A 16,076-nucleotide genomic window follows, 5' to 3' on the forward strand; every position below is an offset into this window, starting at 1 on the left:
CCTCAATTATCGTGTGGTCTCCCGACCAACTTCCGGGATGTGAGAACTCGGCGGATCGAATGCCTAATGATAGAAAGTGGGTGACGTACCAGGTGTTTATCTTGTTCTTATGCAGTTAATTTTGCTGCCCCGTCCTTTTTTCACTCATCCTCCACGTTGAAAGATGAACCTACCAAAGCAAAATATTTAAGTGATCAGCTTAAAGTATTTCTTTACTTAGAACTCCGTGGGATGTCCACACGAAAATCATGATAAAATAGAAAAAAATTAACACAAGGCTATCCGCTTTATTTATGTGCGCAACGCAAATACTTATTTATATTGCTTATAATTTACAGGAAAATGAAAAAAAAAAACGTCGATTTACTTTATTAACCGTTAGGGAAATAAAATAAATGCCTACATAACAGTTCTATTTATTGCATAATTTGTTCGACAAGCTACTCATCAGATGTTCTTTTAGTTTAATTGCACGGGGCCGCATGGGATACGCCCCTTCCATATAGCGCCATCTTCGGGCAATCGCCATGTGCTGGCTGCGTAACTGGGCACAATGGACGAAATTCAACGACTTAAAAAATATGAGCTATCAACACCCGATTTCAGATACTTCACGATTGCTTGGATTGCGAATTGGTTGGTGAGTGCAAGCACTGAAGGAATCTGGTGCAACCAAGCGAAATCGCGACGACCCAGTTGTCTCGCCCATTGGTGGACACCTGAGCCCCCCCCCCCCCCCCCCCCCTTCAACTCGCGCCCCTCCTACCAACACAGGCTTAATTTGTAGTTAGCTCCTGCGCAGCGACCTTCATTGCATGTTTCACACTTAATTTCATTTCGTTTTAATTCTCGGTCCCCGCATCCTCATGATTCAATCTTCCCCATATTTTTTTAAAGTCATTTTCACCTTGGTTTCCGTCTGAAAATATGACAAGTGGAGCGGGGTAAACGGTCTCCGACGGGTCACCACGAAGACTACGGAAAATGCTAAACATTCACCATGAGCCCGTACACAACATCTGATGTGCGTAAAAAAAGCCACGTGGAAAGCCGCCGAGGACACATGACCAAAGTCTCGTTGGCCCTGATGCCTTCCCCCTTCAGCCCTCGCCTCCCTCCCCCACCCCGTACTGCTCTCGCCCCCCGCCCCAACAGTGGTCCTGGACGTGATGAAGGGGCTGTGTTAACCCCCTGTCGTCACATTGAAAAACAAGCTCGCTCGCTACACCCCTCCGAGCGTCGCAGTCATACCGACGCCACCCCCTCTGGAGAAGTCGTTCGTTGTTCGCCTCCGCTCACCTTGCAGCCAATTAACTCCTTAAGCCGCGCCCGCGATATTCCTGGATGCCAAAATTCTACTTGCTTTCTTCCATTGCACCAGGAAACAAATTTGAATAGACTGGTGGGGACGTAAATTGAACAGGCCAAAGCTGTGGTCTCGTTACAGTCGTCCTCCAGTTTTCGACGTCCGCATTAGACGTTGTAGGGTCACAAGTGGAACTCCCCCCCCCTCTCCCCCCCTTTACCGAGGGTTTGGTACCCAGGGCCCAGGTCCCCCCCGCTTCCCCCCCCCCCCCCCCCCCCCTTAGCGACGCCACTGAACTTAGCCTATAGCTTGTCACCAATCGGCGAATCAATGGGAGCTTCAGGGAATGATTTGCGAGCATTTTCGTTTATTACGTGCATTATATTTTGCAGCCTTATGTTCACCTGCGAAGCAAGGTTTAGTAGCGCGTTATAATGGGACAACACAGAAGAGACTACACGGACTAGGGCTTACTATATAGTCCGTGTAGTCTCTTCTTTGTTGTCCCGTTTATACCACGCTACTTTTAAGCATGTTTCACAGCTCGAACCAACTAGGCCCGCCCCGGTGGCTCAGTGGCTAAGGCGTTACGCTGCTGACCACGAGGTCGCGGGTTCGATTCCCGGCCGCGGCGGCCGTTTTTATGATGGAGGCGAAAAGCCAAAACGTCCGGGTGTATACTAGATTTCGGCGCACGATAAAGATCCCCAGGTGGTCAAAATTAATCCGGAGCCCTCCACTACGGCACGCCTCATCGCCTGCGTTGCGTCGGCGCGTTAAACCCTACAATCAATCGAACGAACTAGCCCACATTTATTCGTTGATAAATTACCCGCTTACGATCTTATAGAACGCTTGTTTTTTTTTAATCCCCCCCTTCATTAGAAGTGGTCGAGTAGCAAGGGTGTACTGATCAAATCTATCATTAAACATTTACACATAATTACACATACAGTAGTTATAACCATTTAAGCCAGCGAGAAGCTTTCGACGGTAGCTCAGTGGCTAAGGCCATGCGCAGCTGAGGCCAAGGACGCGGGTTCGTTCCGGGCCGCGGCGGCATATTTACAGGTGGAGGCGAAAAGGGAAAACGCCCGTGTATCGAGGTTTCGGCGCATGTTAAAGATCCCCAGGTGGCCAAAAGTAATCCAGTTCCTTCCACTACGGCCCGCCTCATAGGCCAGGGGAAGCTTCGGCGCGTCATACTTATAACAAATCAATCGAAAAACTGTCGCGTAGACGAAGAAGACAGGACGGTAGTGGGCATCGTGGCGGCATATATAGTACATCGCATATAGTGCACAACATATAGTACTCGTCATCGCACGGACTCTACGCAGGTCGCATGCGTTTTCCTTGAGCAAGGTATTGAGAAAGCTATTTTATTGAGCTAGCTATAAAACTACTATATTAAAATTTATAAAATAAAAGTTTCGCCAAATTACGATTACCATGTGGACTCCCACATAAACGCAACTCTATACTGACCCCGCTACCCAGAAACTCAAAAGAAAGACAGACGGATGGACGGACGGACGGACCTGAACATTAGTGCACAAGTTTGTTTTGGAAGCTACCATTTTTGAAAACATGCGTATTGTGGGGACCAGGGTCTTTACGGTGACCTAGCTCGACACTCGAGGCTCGGCCGCACGGCTAGCTCCACTGAACGCCGCCACGGACCGTCAACTTGGAGTAGCGGCAGCGAACAGCCAGGGACACACGTCACACAAATCGCCAGCACCGCGATTATTGCACAGCAATAAGGATGTAGGGTGCGTCGCTCTACCACCGCCAAGACTACCTTGATCAGGACGGGAGAAAACAGGCGCGAGGGTGGACAAAGGAAGGCCAAAAAAATGGCTCCAATCCATGATGTGAAGGTGGTTGGAAAGCAAAGCTTTAAACAACAACCACAACAATTGCCCAAGCGACGTCACTTGAATTCACACACTTGTCTCTACAAAGAGTGAAACCAGAGATTCTGCCAGTCGTTACCTGGAATTTCCGCGGGCGGCGTCACGAACGCAGCAGCAGCATCGGCCACCGCCGGGTTAGAGCGGCGGACGCCGCCGCTGTAGCCCGGCCGTAAGTTGGGAAAGAGAAAGCGGAGAGGAGCGTCTTTTGAAGGGTGAGACAGCGGAACGTAGCCATCCTGATGTGCTAGCTTGGGGCTACACCACCGCGCGACACCAGCGCAGACACCGAAACAATTCGGCGGCATATGAGCATAGTGATTCCCATTTATACCGATTTAAACTAGTTAGCTTAGTGAGGTTGAGAATTGTGAGAAAGCTGAGGGAACTTTTATAATTCCTATTTATGAGAACCTGGTGCTACTTTCGCCTTTTGTAATACCTTTTAAAACACAATCGAATTGGTAATCACCAATTTAGAAAACGGACTCCCATTCGTGGCAAGCAGTGCGCAAAAGGTGGCGTTTCTTTAGCGGCCAGATGTCTGTGTGGGGTTTGTACATTATGTTTTCCCGCCCTGCAGACCAATCTTTAACGTATGTTTGCCGTACGACCACTTAATTCCGTCGGGTGCGGGTTACCCTGAAGGTGCTGTCGAACAAGTTAATCAAGCCGTGCGAAGGCACCACGCAATGGACGCGAAGCTGCGCCAAAAAAAGGCCTAAAGCAACCGCCTCTAAAGCAGACGACAAAGTCGTACCGCCGACGCCGCCACCGGCGAGCAGGCACTTCCGTGCTTGGAACGCTGGGTAAATTCGTCGTGCCATCTACAGTGCGCTCCGTGAGTGAAACCCTCAGCCGCACCCCGTCCCTCCTCCGCCGCCGCCTCCTACGCTTTAAGAGTTTGCTGTACCTCACGCCACAAAAGAGCCGTTGGCTGGTAAGCTAGAAAGCTTTGCTTTAAAAAAGCCCTCTTCCACCGTCCGCACCACACCAGACCGCCCGGATCTCCTGACAAACCGGTCACGTGGGGCTGCGCCCCCGCTCTCATGGGCATCCTCCCGGGGTGGGAAGCGCGCGGCCGCAGGGGCGAGAGGAACCTTCCCTCTCACCTTTACGGCGGGTCGAGAGAGATAGGCAAGACGGCGTACCTCCGTAATTTCCACAGTAGTTATTAAAGGGACACTGAAGTGATATGTAAACATTGCGCGATTACTAGCGCAAATTGTAGCCCGGGGTCCCCAGGCCATGTTTCGACCACTCTGGGCGCGTTTACGCAATTTTATTTAGTAGAAAAATTAATTCGAAAATGCTGTCCTCCTCTCTTTACGCTCGCCCATTTTCTGCGGCGTTTTCGTGTGACGTCGAGAGGAGCCGAGCTCGCAATTGGCTGCGCTACTGCACGGCTCCCCGGCCTTCAGACAGAGTCAGTCGGCCCAGCGTTTCGTCCGCCGGCCGCCGACGGGTCGTCGCAATTCGTTCGCTCAGTTGAAACGAAGCCAGGACTCGTTTGTGAATGGAAGAATGTGCCTTTCTTTACTTGGTTAGTTTGCACACTGTATCTAGCTCCAAGTCAAGGTCGCTTCACACAAGCGCACATGCGACGCTTCGCTGACTGGTACGCCAGTAGGAAAATATAAGGCCTCTTGAAGGCGGGAGAAAAGTCAGCGAAGTCAATATAGGTACTAAGGAAATAAAATCAACTGATATTTTTCCCGTACAGCGTAAAACTAGGGTGCGGGAAGCACTTTTTTGCGCTGGGCGAACAACCACAGCGGTCAGCAGCACGACTACGCATCTGCGAACGCTTTTCCGTCTACGAAAAGCAATTGCTAGACGTGAGCTATTGTGGAAACTCGGGGTACGCTTACTGCACGAGCGCAATACAACAAATAGTCACCTAAGCTGCTTGAAATGCCAAAACTAAATAAAAGTGTAAACGTGTTGTACAATATATACCTTATATTACCAAGGCCGGCTGAGCCGGTCTCGTGGCCTTGTGGTCTGGGGCGCTAGGTGTGTTGTCGCAAGTGTTTTGCAAGTAACGAGTTCGAGTCCCCGCGGGTACGTGCTTTTTTTTTTAAGTTAACTTTTTCGTTTTCTGCCGATGTTTTCTACATTGAGTTCACCTTTTTTTTTGGGCCGCAACGTTCATGGCTCCACGAACTAGTTCACAGAACGCGCGCAGGCTGGCACTGGTGCGCTAGCGAGTTCTCGTTGGCGTGCTGTTGCCATAAGCACCGACTGCTTGCGGGCAGTGGGCACAGGCCAGAATGAACAGACCCTTGGCCTGGTGCGAACACGCTTTTTACGGTACAGGCATGAGTGAGGCAAGCTCCAAATATGGGGGAAAAGCGCATGACATTTGGGCGTCTGCGGGTACGCGGAGGGCGTCCATGCACTGCGTAGGCCTCGGCTAGTGAATGCTACGATTCCAAGCCGTCCTGGGAGGTTTATCTTTATGCATTTTCACAGCTGACAACATGGCAGAAGCGCGGTACGATGATTACTGAGTTATTGAGAATGCCCATCCAACAACGTCACCAGTTGTGTTTTACAGAACCGAAACCGAAACTTGTTTGGTTGCTCACCTTGGGCATCGTCCAATCACGGTGCCCGCTCCTCCTAACGTCACAGCTTTAGTTGGTGCGGCCGCCGCAAACCGCGCATGCTAGTTTTTCTTCTTTCGCGCTTTGTAAAATAATTACCGATTTGTCAACCGGATAAACGATGAAAAGTGTGCTAATTTGAGCCAGTCTACGCAGTCCAAGCAAAAACGGGAGCTTGACAAATTCACTTCAGTGTCCCTTTAACAAAACAAGCCCTCGCATCCGCGGCTTCCAACGTTAGGGCCAAACGTTAGGGCCAGTCTCCTGTCGCTTCTGTCTCGTAGATGCCTCTGGTCTCTCGTGCGCCCACTGCTCACGGGCCATCTACTGGAAGCCTTTGTTGCTGTTGGACTAGTCTGAGTGCCGCCCCGAGGGGTCGCCGCGAGTTCTTTTGTATTACTGGCCCAAGACAGTTTTTTGTCAACAGGAATATTTTTGGGGGAAAATCAAGCGATTTTGCTCTTTTAAATTAAAATAACACTCCAAATATCACTTATGTATGGATGTTTTGTCTAAAATATGTCTAATATTTTCTTTTTGGCAAACAATGTTAACAAGTGTCTATATTGCGATCAAATTTAGTTGTTTGGAAATTGGAAATGTTTTACCGATGTATATTTTTAACTTTTGGCTGGGTGGGCGAATCGAGGGACAGACATACAGTCATACATACATACCACAATTTCGCTTTTAAGTAGCTTAAGACTGTCGTGTCTAAACCAATGAAGAAGAAAGTAGCCCAGCTTCAGCGACGTTAAGTCTCTGAAGCTGGGCTATTTTCTTGAAGAACTTCTCAAAGCCAGCAGATCGATTCCTGTTTTACGCCAATTCTGTTTTGCTGTGTTGCAATGCTCGCGCCATCTACCGGAAACTTTTGTTACTTTGGAACTTAGAACACTGCCACGAGGTGGCAACGCGAGCGCTTTTTGTTTTTTTCACGGCGTATATATTTTTTATTTTCTATCGCAAAAGTCAAGCAGCCATGTATTTTTAATTAGGACAAAAATGCAAGTATCTCCTATTTTTTGATGTCTTGCCTGAAATATGCGTATCGTTTTCTTTTTTCTCAGCAATGTTGAAAAGTGCAAACATTCAGCTTTTTGTTTTTTCACGGCGTATATTTTTTTATTTTCTATCGCAAAAGTCAAGCAGCCATGTATTTTTAATTAGGACAACAATGCAAGTATCTCCTATTTTTTGATGTCTTGCCTGAAATATGCGTATCGTTTTCTTTTTTCTCAGCAATGTTGAAAAGTGCAAACATTCCCACCAGATCTAGTAGTTTAGACAATCCTCTAGTATATAAAAACGTCTCGTTCAGGCATTCTAATAACTTGTGGCATGTGTGCTTGGCGCTTGCCCTCGTTTTCACTCGGCCCTGCCATCTCCACATCGCTGTGTCCTCGTCACCATATTTCGTCCTATGAAAAAAGGTATACCCGGAAGGTGACCAATCCGCCATTTTCATTGCGGTGTGCTGCCACCTAGCGTACCTAGCGGAAGTTGAGGCGGTAGGGTTTGCCGGCGTTTCCTCCGGCTGCGTTCTCGTTGTATGCACGGCAATCCCACATTACGGCGAGGAGCAGCCGAAGTTTTTCTTCTGTGTTGGTGTTATAACGCCTTAAAATGACAGCCCCTGGTCATCACATAATACCAGGCGGCTTCTTATCACTGAATGAGGGCTGGCAGAGAAATCTCGGACAGATCCGTGTGCCGTCCGAGTAGCAGAGCGAGCAGTACTTGGAGTCGTCTGGCATGAAGTGCGATCGCCAGCTCAACAAAGGCCGGCAGTTCGCAAAATGCCTTTAAGCGCTGGACACATGTACGATTGGTACACGCGATTCGCATGCGACTGATCGTTACGACTGTCGCCCCGACTAGTCGTACGTGTGAATTTGAGACGGCCCGATGCGCGCATGATCGATGCGTCGTCGGCGTCGCTCCGCCCACTGCTTTTGCTCCATGGTCAACTACGATGATCGCTGAGCTGAATTGGTAGATTCTGCGCGTTTGTTCGCAAGAAATGGATAAAGCAAGCAATCGTGAAGCGTTTTCTGCCTTCGGAAACAGTCCGCGCACACGCCGGCCGCGCCTGCCAGCTCGGCACACTCAGCGGCTCGAACCGGCGCAGACCACGGTAGCAACCGCGCTTGTCACTGCTCTTCTGAATCAATCTGATTGCTAAAAAGAAGTTCCACATGCGAGAAAGTAGGTGTTAGTGTGGTGAAAAATTGTGCTAAGGATTGTTGTCAGGGCTTATTTTAAAAGCGGCGATCAGACATCTGCCGCGATGCAAGCCTACGCTGACCGGTGGCCGCGGCGCGCGGTGCGCCGAGCGGCCCAGAGATGGCGATACCTGCGCGGAAGCATCGAAACAGGCTACGCAGAAGTCTCGGTCACCGATCGCTCAAACGGCAGTTGTAGCTTAAATAGAGTTCCTCATGCGAGAAAGGGGATGATAGTGTAGTGAAAAGTTGTGTTGCGGATTGTCATTCGCAGTTGCACAGATAGCGGCGATCAAATATCCGCCAGGATGCTAAGCCCAAAGTTCCCATCACCCGAGCCGACGCGAGCGACGCAAGCCGCCGTAGCCGATCGCGTGCGGCCGACGGGAAGCGATAGAAGCCGACACCGTTCCCTTTTCGGCACTCCGAGTTACAGCGGAACGCAGCACAAGTTGTGGGCATTGTTCCGCGCACAACGAGCACACACAAAAAATCAAACGATGTAAATACAACCACGACCCCTTCCCGCTTGCGCGGGAGCTGTGGGGAATGTCGCCTGCTGCCCCTACCGGACTGCTTAGGGACTTGGGGCCGCTAGGAGATTGCGCATGCGCAGTGAGCCGCATGCTGAGCAAACAGCCGCACAGAAACCTGTCAGCACAGGATCACCGCCCGCAGTCTAGGGTGACCTTCATCTTCATTCGAGGCAGTGTCGCAGCCGCGTGAATGGCGATTCTGCGACAGATGGCTCCACCGAGTTCGCTGGCGTGGTTTCTGGCTATAGTAGAGATCGACAGAAGACTCGGTTACACACCGGGCCAAAAGAAAAGCTTTCGAGGGCTCATCTGATTAAACTTTGCTTAGGGACCCTGTGCAACGTGTTTGCGTCACACTTTCGGTGAACCCCGTGTTATACTGTTGCTTACAACTGAGCAAGGCCAACAGTCGCACGGCAAAAAAAAAATTCTCCCGCATGTCCCCGAGGGGGAGAATGTGAAAGTGCGAATGCACGGTTGTCGGCCCGCTTGCGGCGCTTGCGCTCGGCCCCCGCAGCCCACCGCCTCGCCGCCTTCTCTTCCATCTCTTCCATCGGGTTTGTAGTATCACGTGTACACCACGCAGTTATCAAGCCGCTATAACGCCGCTGAGTCGCCAACGCACGCCGCTGACGACGTAGTTTGAATGCGTTAAAGATATAAGGCGCGTCACTGACACTGATATCAGCGTCGCGTCCGTTGCTTGGTCGGTAGAGCGTCGCGCTGCGGCCGCGAAGTCCTCGGATCGAAACCTGGCGCCGGATGCTGTTTCTTTTTTAAATATAGAGGAGCACTGCGGACGCCGCCGCCGACGCCGCCGCCGCCGCCGCCGGCGGTGGATGGTTTGGGGTCGCTTATAAAGTGCATTCGCACTTAAAAGATATATCGAAGATACACGTATACGGTTCTCACAGCAGGCCTGAACGGGGTGATATTGTCATGAAGTCAAAGACGACGCAGTTGTCTTCAAGGAAAACAAGTTTATTGTAGCGAACTTGTGCTCTCCTAACAACTCAAAAAATACACAGGCGGCGAAGCAGCAGTCAGCAAAGTGACATACGTAAGCGAGCGTCGGCCAGTCGGATAACGCGGCGTCTGCTCTGCAGGCTTTTATGTTTAGGCGCGAGTGTTTCTCGAACCGTCGATTTACATCCAGAACATTGTAGCTCAAAGGAGATTATTCTAGGCTAGTGGCGTTTAGGGTGACACGCTCTCCATATCAGAAAGAGATAACCCGTGCGGCATAAAAATAAAGAACGAAACACACGCTCCGCTTGGGACACAGATAACACAGCCGGGCGCGGCGGGGCAGTAAAAACAAAACATAAACAAACAAACCCAATGCATGGTGCGCAGCAATATAAAGAATCCTGAAGGACTATTTGATCCCACAAAAGAACAAGAGCAGTGGTTAGGTTGACGTCATTTGGGCAAATGACGTGCAGCGGAATGCAGGCACCTTTGACGTGCAGCGGAACGCTCACAATTTTGTTGCAAAATTTGTCGCCCCTTTCTCACCCTTTCCTGCCTGTTTTTGCACCCCACCATTTAAACGTACGTACGTCATCGATTCTCCTATGTGCGCCACGATCCTGCTATTAGACGACTTTTTTGTTTTTTCGTTCTTCCGGCGAAGAAAAGTGTCGCCTGGCCAGCATCGGCGGATCGCTGCGGCGCCTTTAGTTCTTAGCCCTTCCTGCAACATGCTTACACGCTATCGTGGTCGTCTATAGTTACCCTTTTAGATGCGGCGCATCTCTTGCTCTGAGGTATATGTCCCTCCTGCGTCGTCGTCGTCGGCGGCGGCGTCCGTCAGCAGCCCTCCTCCGTTCGTTTCTCCCACAGCTGTGTGCAACACTCTCACTCCGGTGCATTAGCATAACGACAGCTGGCGCGCTTGGTTGGCGCGCGCTTCGCTGCGTTAACGCTGCGTTAACAGCTGCTCCGGTGCGTATGTGCGCGCATGCGCGACTCTCCTCCGCGTTCTCCTCTCCTTCAACCCAATGGAAAGGCCAATTGAACCCCCAGATGCGCCGCATCACACCAGGGTTCCCTCGCGGGGAGATGGAGGCAATTTTTCCTCTATTACGACGCTGCTCGTTAAAGATGACGACAAAGTGCAAGTTTGGTTCATTCAAAAGATTGCCTTGTTAGAATAACACTGACACCACTTTTAACGCAAGGTGCATGTATCGGAGCGATAATGCGAGAACAGTGTCGGGTGATGGGACTGGCACGAATTGACCACCAAATATGTCAAGGGCAACAAAGAAATGTTTTAAAGCGGTGGGCACCGTGGGCAATGCACACTTTGAGTGAACCCCATGGTATACTGCTGCCGAAATGCCGAATCACAGCCGAATGAACCGAATCCGAACGGAAATGCCGAATCACAGCCGTACGTTTTTTACCACGAATCGGCTGACTTGCTCGATGTCAAGGGGTCAAAAGCTCGCCGCCGATTCCCCCATTCCCGTGTGGCTGGGAAGTCAACGCAGCCCATCCAGGGGATTCGCCAATGGCATTTACAGCTGTCGTGAGTAGCTCACGGTCAATCGACCACTCGCAGTGGCGGCACTACTACGGAAAGGTTTTGCCTATATATGTACTTCTGTTTCCAGACTCGATGTTATGGAATGGGACCCAGGGGGTCGTTCTCCGCAGGAGAAACCAATACAGCGAAAGGAGCGCGCTTGGAGGTTAAAAAAGTAGCCCCAGAAGGCTAGGTACTCAAAAAGGAACAGAAGTGCACCCTTAAAGGATGCAAGTTTGATTCATTCAAAAGACTGTCTCGTTAGAATAATACTGACACCACATTTAACACACATGCTCCAGCAAAATTTAACGCACATTTAACGCACATGCTCCAACATAATTAGTAGAAAAAAATTGCGCCCACCTCCCAGCGAGGGGAACCCGGTGTAGATGCGACGTATCGTGGGGTTCACTTGGTGTTTCCGTTGGATTGATTCTGAAATCGCGTGAAACGTGTCGGGAACGCGTATGATTATTATGTTTTATGATTATTATTGTGTTTTATTGGCCAATCTTGGTCAACCTCTCTAAGTGGTATGCTTGGGGCTTCGCTGTCGCAACAACCTTTACTCCATCATTGTTGCTGTAAGTGGGAGCTTCTTTTCTTTTATTGCAAGTGTTAATCATTGCCCCCATCATGCGTTGTATCAGTGGCGCAGTGGGAAGAGCACCATGTACCTCGCGTTCCGCCCGCAGGGTCATGGGATCGAACCCGGGCGCCGCTAACTATTAATTTTTTTGTAGTGTAGGGGGAGGCATAGAGAAATAAAAAATTAGAACAGTGGACACACGGGCTTATCGCGGCCGAGTGGCCTGACTCCCGCACCATCCGGCAGTCGGCGCAAGTGGTGAAGAACTATATGTTTAAAATTAAGCTAACACACAATATTATACTTTTAAAATTTTGTTACACATTATACTACACATTTTTATTTGTGTAATAAGTTGAATGACTGTGAATGTAAATTTTTGTGGCTTCTTTGCGCCAAGCCTGGCCAAGCCGCAAGCGGGGGAGGGGTGTGGACGGACAACAACGCCGTATGGAGGGACAAGGCGAGTGAATGAGGTGCAGTCGCATCTAAGAGACTGAACATGCGACCCACTAGATCATATGGCACACTAGAACCTTTTACGTATTTTGGCCAGCATTGCGATTGACTGATGCCGGCAAAAGCAAACGCAAGTTAGGCAGGGCTTATAAGCTTGCTGAATGAACTATTTGCGCTTACGTTCAATGCATAGTCTTTTTATATCAGTAAGAATAGTGGGGAAACAATTGAACTTCCGAACACACACGTAAACTTAGTCATCAGTATACGTACTGCGCGCACTACGCTTGTTATAGCTGTACTGCAGCACGGAGCTTTGGGGTTCACTCACACGACACTGGACAATTGGCATAGGTAAGTGACATTGTCTTACGTGACCCTATTCGTGCAGCATGTGGGATATTTCACGAAATGATTACTACCAACCATAACAAAAAATAGCCACGTATACATTCGGCGAAAAAAAATAAAAGCTACTGCGGACAGTGGTCCTGAGCAGTATCGTGGCACCATGTGGGAGGCGAGCAGTAAACTAGGCAACAAAACACGTTTGACCATTCGCTGCAGCCCTAGTCACCGTACTCACAGTCATTTCAAGTAGCTACCCTGCACACGTCATGGCTGATGTCATAAAACACTATTTAGAGGAATAATTGAAATATTGCTCTTTATTGTTCAATTTTGCGATGAATTAAGCATCGCTTGCTGCAGGACAAGCGCCGGGGACACTATAAAAACACCAAATCTTTCGAATAAAACCAACTCGTGTTTTGGCTTCATGGCCTTAAAGTGCGCTCGCACTGAGTTAACAGAACAACGACACGACAGCAACTCCGACTTCGGAGTTGGCAAACCGCGTTGTCACACGACGCCGATTGCGACACAAACACGTCAGCCGTTCGCAAGTCTGCGTAGTGTGACTGACTCAACGGCCGAAGAAGCCGGCCAGTCGGCCGACCGGTCGTCGGGAATCCATCGAGAAGCGAGAACTGCACTCCGGCGACAACACTCGTGCCGTAATGGATTCGGGTCTGTTTTGTTAGTTTCTAGAGTAAGGTTTAAATATAGCCCTACATGGCGGAGCGCGCCGTCCCTACCCAGCAAATTTTCGGCTGGGTAGGGACGGCTGGCTGGCTTTCATTGCCGCTGGCTTTCATTGGCTTTCATACCCAGCTGGCTTTCATACCCAGCTGGCTTTCATTGCCGCCGGCTGCTACGAACAGGCTGCTACTTGTAAAGCCCGTCATGCTAAACACTCGCAAAAACTTACTTTGATATAACTTCTTGTTTAACTTTCCTCAGGCGGAATATGACCCCACGGAGGAAAATGACGTCGATGAACCGACTTTCCGCGTAAGTACTACACTCGGTTTTAATCACTGCTGACAGGTTGTACACACTAAACTTTTTTACACCCTTTTAGCCAAAAAGGGTGTAGCATAGGTGGAAAAAGGGTGTTGGGAGGCCTTTACACCCTTTTTCTTGAGTCTCAACACCCTTTTCCTAGCTCTACGCCCTTTTTGTTTGAAAAAAAGGGTGTTGATCAACTTCAACACCCTTGGTTTTTCTTAGGGTGTTGAAAGGGTGTGGAAAAGGTGTTCAGCTGTTCATTGAATAAGGCCATGTTCGGATGCTAATAGCACTGTAAAGAAGAAGACATCCCCTCATATACTCCTCTACTAGCAAGAAATTTCCAAACGCAAAAAAAAAAAAATAATTGCTCTTATGCAATGATCGCTCGTTTTCTTATTCGGTGCACCACATGCCCCAAGTTTTGCTTTGGCACGTGAAACACCAATTTGAACCTTCAAAATTAAGAAGACTGTAGTCGTGTGGCGAAAAGGATGTTTGCCAACTGCAACACGCTCGGCTTTCTGTAGGTTGTTGAAACGGTGTGAAATAGGTGTTCAGTTGCAATAAAAGAACAACGGAGCTGGGGGTCGACCTAGTTTCTTCCGGTGTTGCTAAGTTTTGTTATGTTTGCTAAGCTTTACAATGTTCTTGCTCAGCCAGGATGACCACTCAGGGATGAGGCCAAATTTAAGCGGATTTCACAAGGCTGTTCCAGTGTGCCCCCCTTCCCCCCCCTCCACATTTCCAGGAGATCCAAAAGGGAAACAAGGTAGGTCGGCCCCCAGAGTTGCTGTTTCTCCAGCCTTGCACCACTATTGCAAGCTGCGCGAATTTTTTTACCTTTTAGAATCCTAAAAAGACTTGTACCTTTGAAATGGTACAGTAAGAGGTGCGCATACGCATACGCCCCTTGAGCTCACACTCTAACAAGCTCGAAAGCCGACTTCACTGTTATAATACCCTATCTGCGGTGGTGCACCCTTTACAGGTGCCCCAGTTCTTTTTCTTTGTATTTTTTGCTAATGCCACCGAAACTACCTCCTGAAGCTTAAAGAGCTTCACTGGTAATAAATTATGCCAATTCATATAGCTGTAAACATCGTGAGGTACAACCCCCCCCCCGCCCGCTTGTAGAGAATGTTCAGTCCACCCGTGTAAACAGGTACAAAATGCCTCCAAAATTGGAGGTCTCTCCACCTTTTTTCTTCATTGGCGGTCTTTTCTTACAGCCTTTTTTTCTTTACGCCCTTTTTCTTAGTTTCGAACACCCTAATTTGTAGCTTCACACCCTTCTGGGAAAAAGGGTGTTGAAATTATGAACACCCTTTCTGAAGGGTATTGAGGTGGTAGGGAAGATTTGTATGGTATTTAATAAAATTCTATCAGTTACGGATCAGAAAAACTACCGAGTAATTAAAAAGTTTTTGCAAATCCACGTGTTGATTTGTATATTCTCGTAGTAAAATCCATACTTCCAAAATTAGCGCTAAAATATCAGTTTTTTGCGACAAGCCCACCGACTCCATCTGGGGGCTTTCCTCTGCTGGGTATAAAAGCAAGAACAGCACATGTATTGCTAAGTAAGTATGCACTCCCTGTACCGCTTGCACCCCGTGTTCCAACTGTAACTTGTACGTATTGGCTGTTTGTGTTGAATGCTGCGCGCTCCGCCGTTTGACATTGCCTCTGCGCATGCCATCACCTCAGAAAAAGGGTGTGAGACTCAACACCCTTTTTTTAGGGTGTTGAGCATCCTCAACACCCTTTTTTAAAGGTGTTGAGCTCAACACCCTTTTTTCATCCATACACCTTTTTTTTTTGCCAAAACTCTTTTTGAGGGTGTTAGCCATGGGACAAGATTTTTACACCCTTTTCGGCCAAAAAGGGTGTAAAAAAGTTTAGTGTGTAAGCCACGGAAATACTTCGGAGTTTTCTTGTGCACGCTTCGAACCCTTGACCACCTTCGCTTAGTGGCCGTGAGTTTGGTAATTTCGTTGCCCACCATCGTTCTTATGCCCGAGTAACTTTCGCGTTGTTCTGTGCCCAGTTATTTTCGTCAAGATGAAATAAGCCAGTTCGTAGGTGGCTCGAGTCCCCTTTATGCTTTGCTTCTCATGGCCCGTTTCGGTACTGTATTGATTTCAGCTGAAGTTGATCTCAATCGGAGACTCGCTACCGCTCTCTTTGTCAGTGTCCAGCTCACCCGTATCCTCCGCCTGAAGCGTGGGGGCTGGCGTTGAGGAGCTCGGAGTCCTCAGATCAGGTGCGCTTGACACCTCCTGGAACCTACAGGTTGCCGAATCCCTCTGAGCAACAGCGACCACCTGAAAGAATCTGGTTTCTTGCCGATAGAAAGTTTATTTCCTCCTCCTCCTCCTCCGGAACTGCTGCGCGACAAGCTGCAGAAGGCGGGTCGTTGCTTCTGAGTTAATGGGGGGTCTCGTGCCATGATCCCGATTCGTCTCGACGTCTTTAGCCGAAAACCTCAAGTTCCCCCTTCAGCAAAAATCGCCGTCGTCTTTCTTCTTATTGTTCTTCTTGTTGCCC

The 16,076-nt window shown here is 49.2% G+C and overlaps 1 protein-coding gene across 1 annotated transcript in view; it reads left to right on the plus strand.

Annotated features, from left to right (window-relative positions):
- LOC144153176 (uncharacterized) overlaps positions 1–16,076 on the plus strand; it is a 52,671-nt gene that overhangs the window by 28,435 nt on the left and 8,160 nt on the right. The window contains exon 6 of the mRNA XM_077684825.1: positions 13,479–13,529. Coding sequence (XP_077540951.1) covers positions 13,479–13,529 — 51 coding nt within the window. The remainder of the gene's footprint in view (positions 1–13,478; positions 13,530–16,076) is intronic.

The sequence above is a fragment of the Haemaphysalis longicornis genome, unplaced genomic scaffold (genome assembly GCF_048455015.1).
Source record: "Haemaphysalis longicornis isolate Haplotype H1 unplaced genomic scaffold, Haemaphysalis longicornis Haplotype H1 scaffold_9, whole genome shotgun sequence".
NCBI lineage: Eukaryota > Metazoa > Arthropoda > Arachnida > Ixodida > Ixodidae > Haemaphysalis > Haemaphysalis longicornis.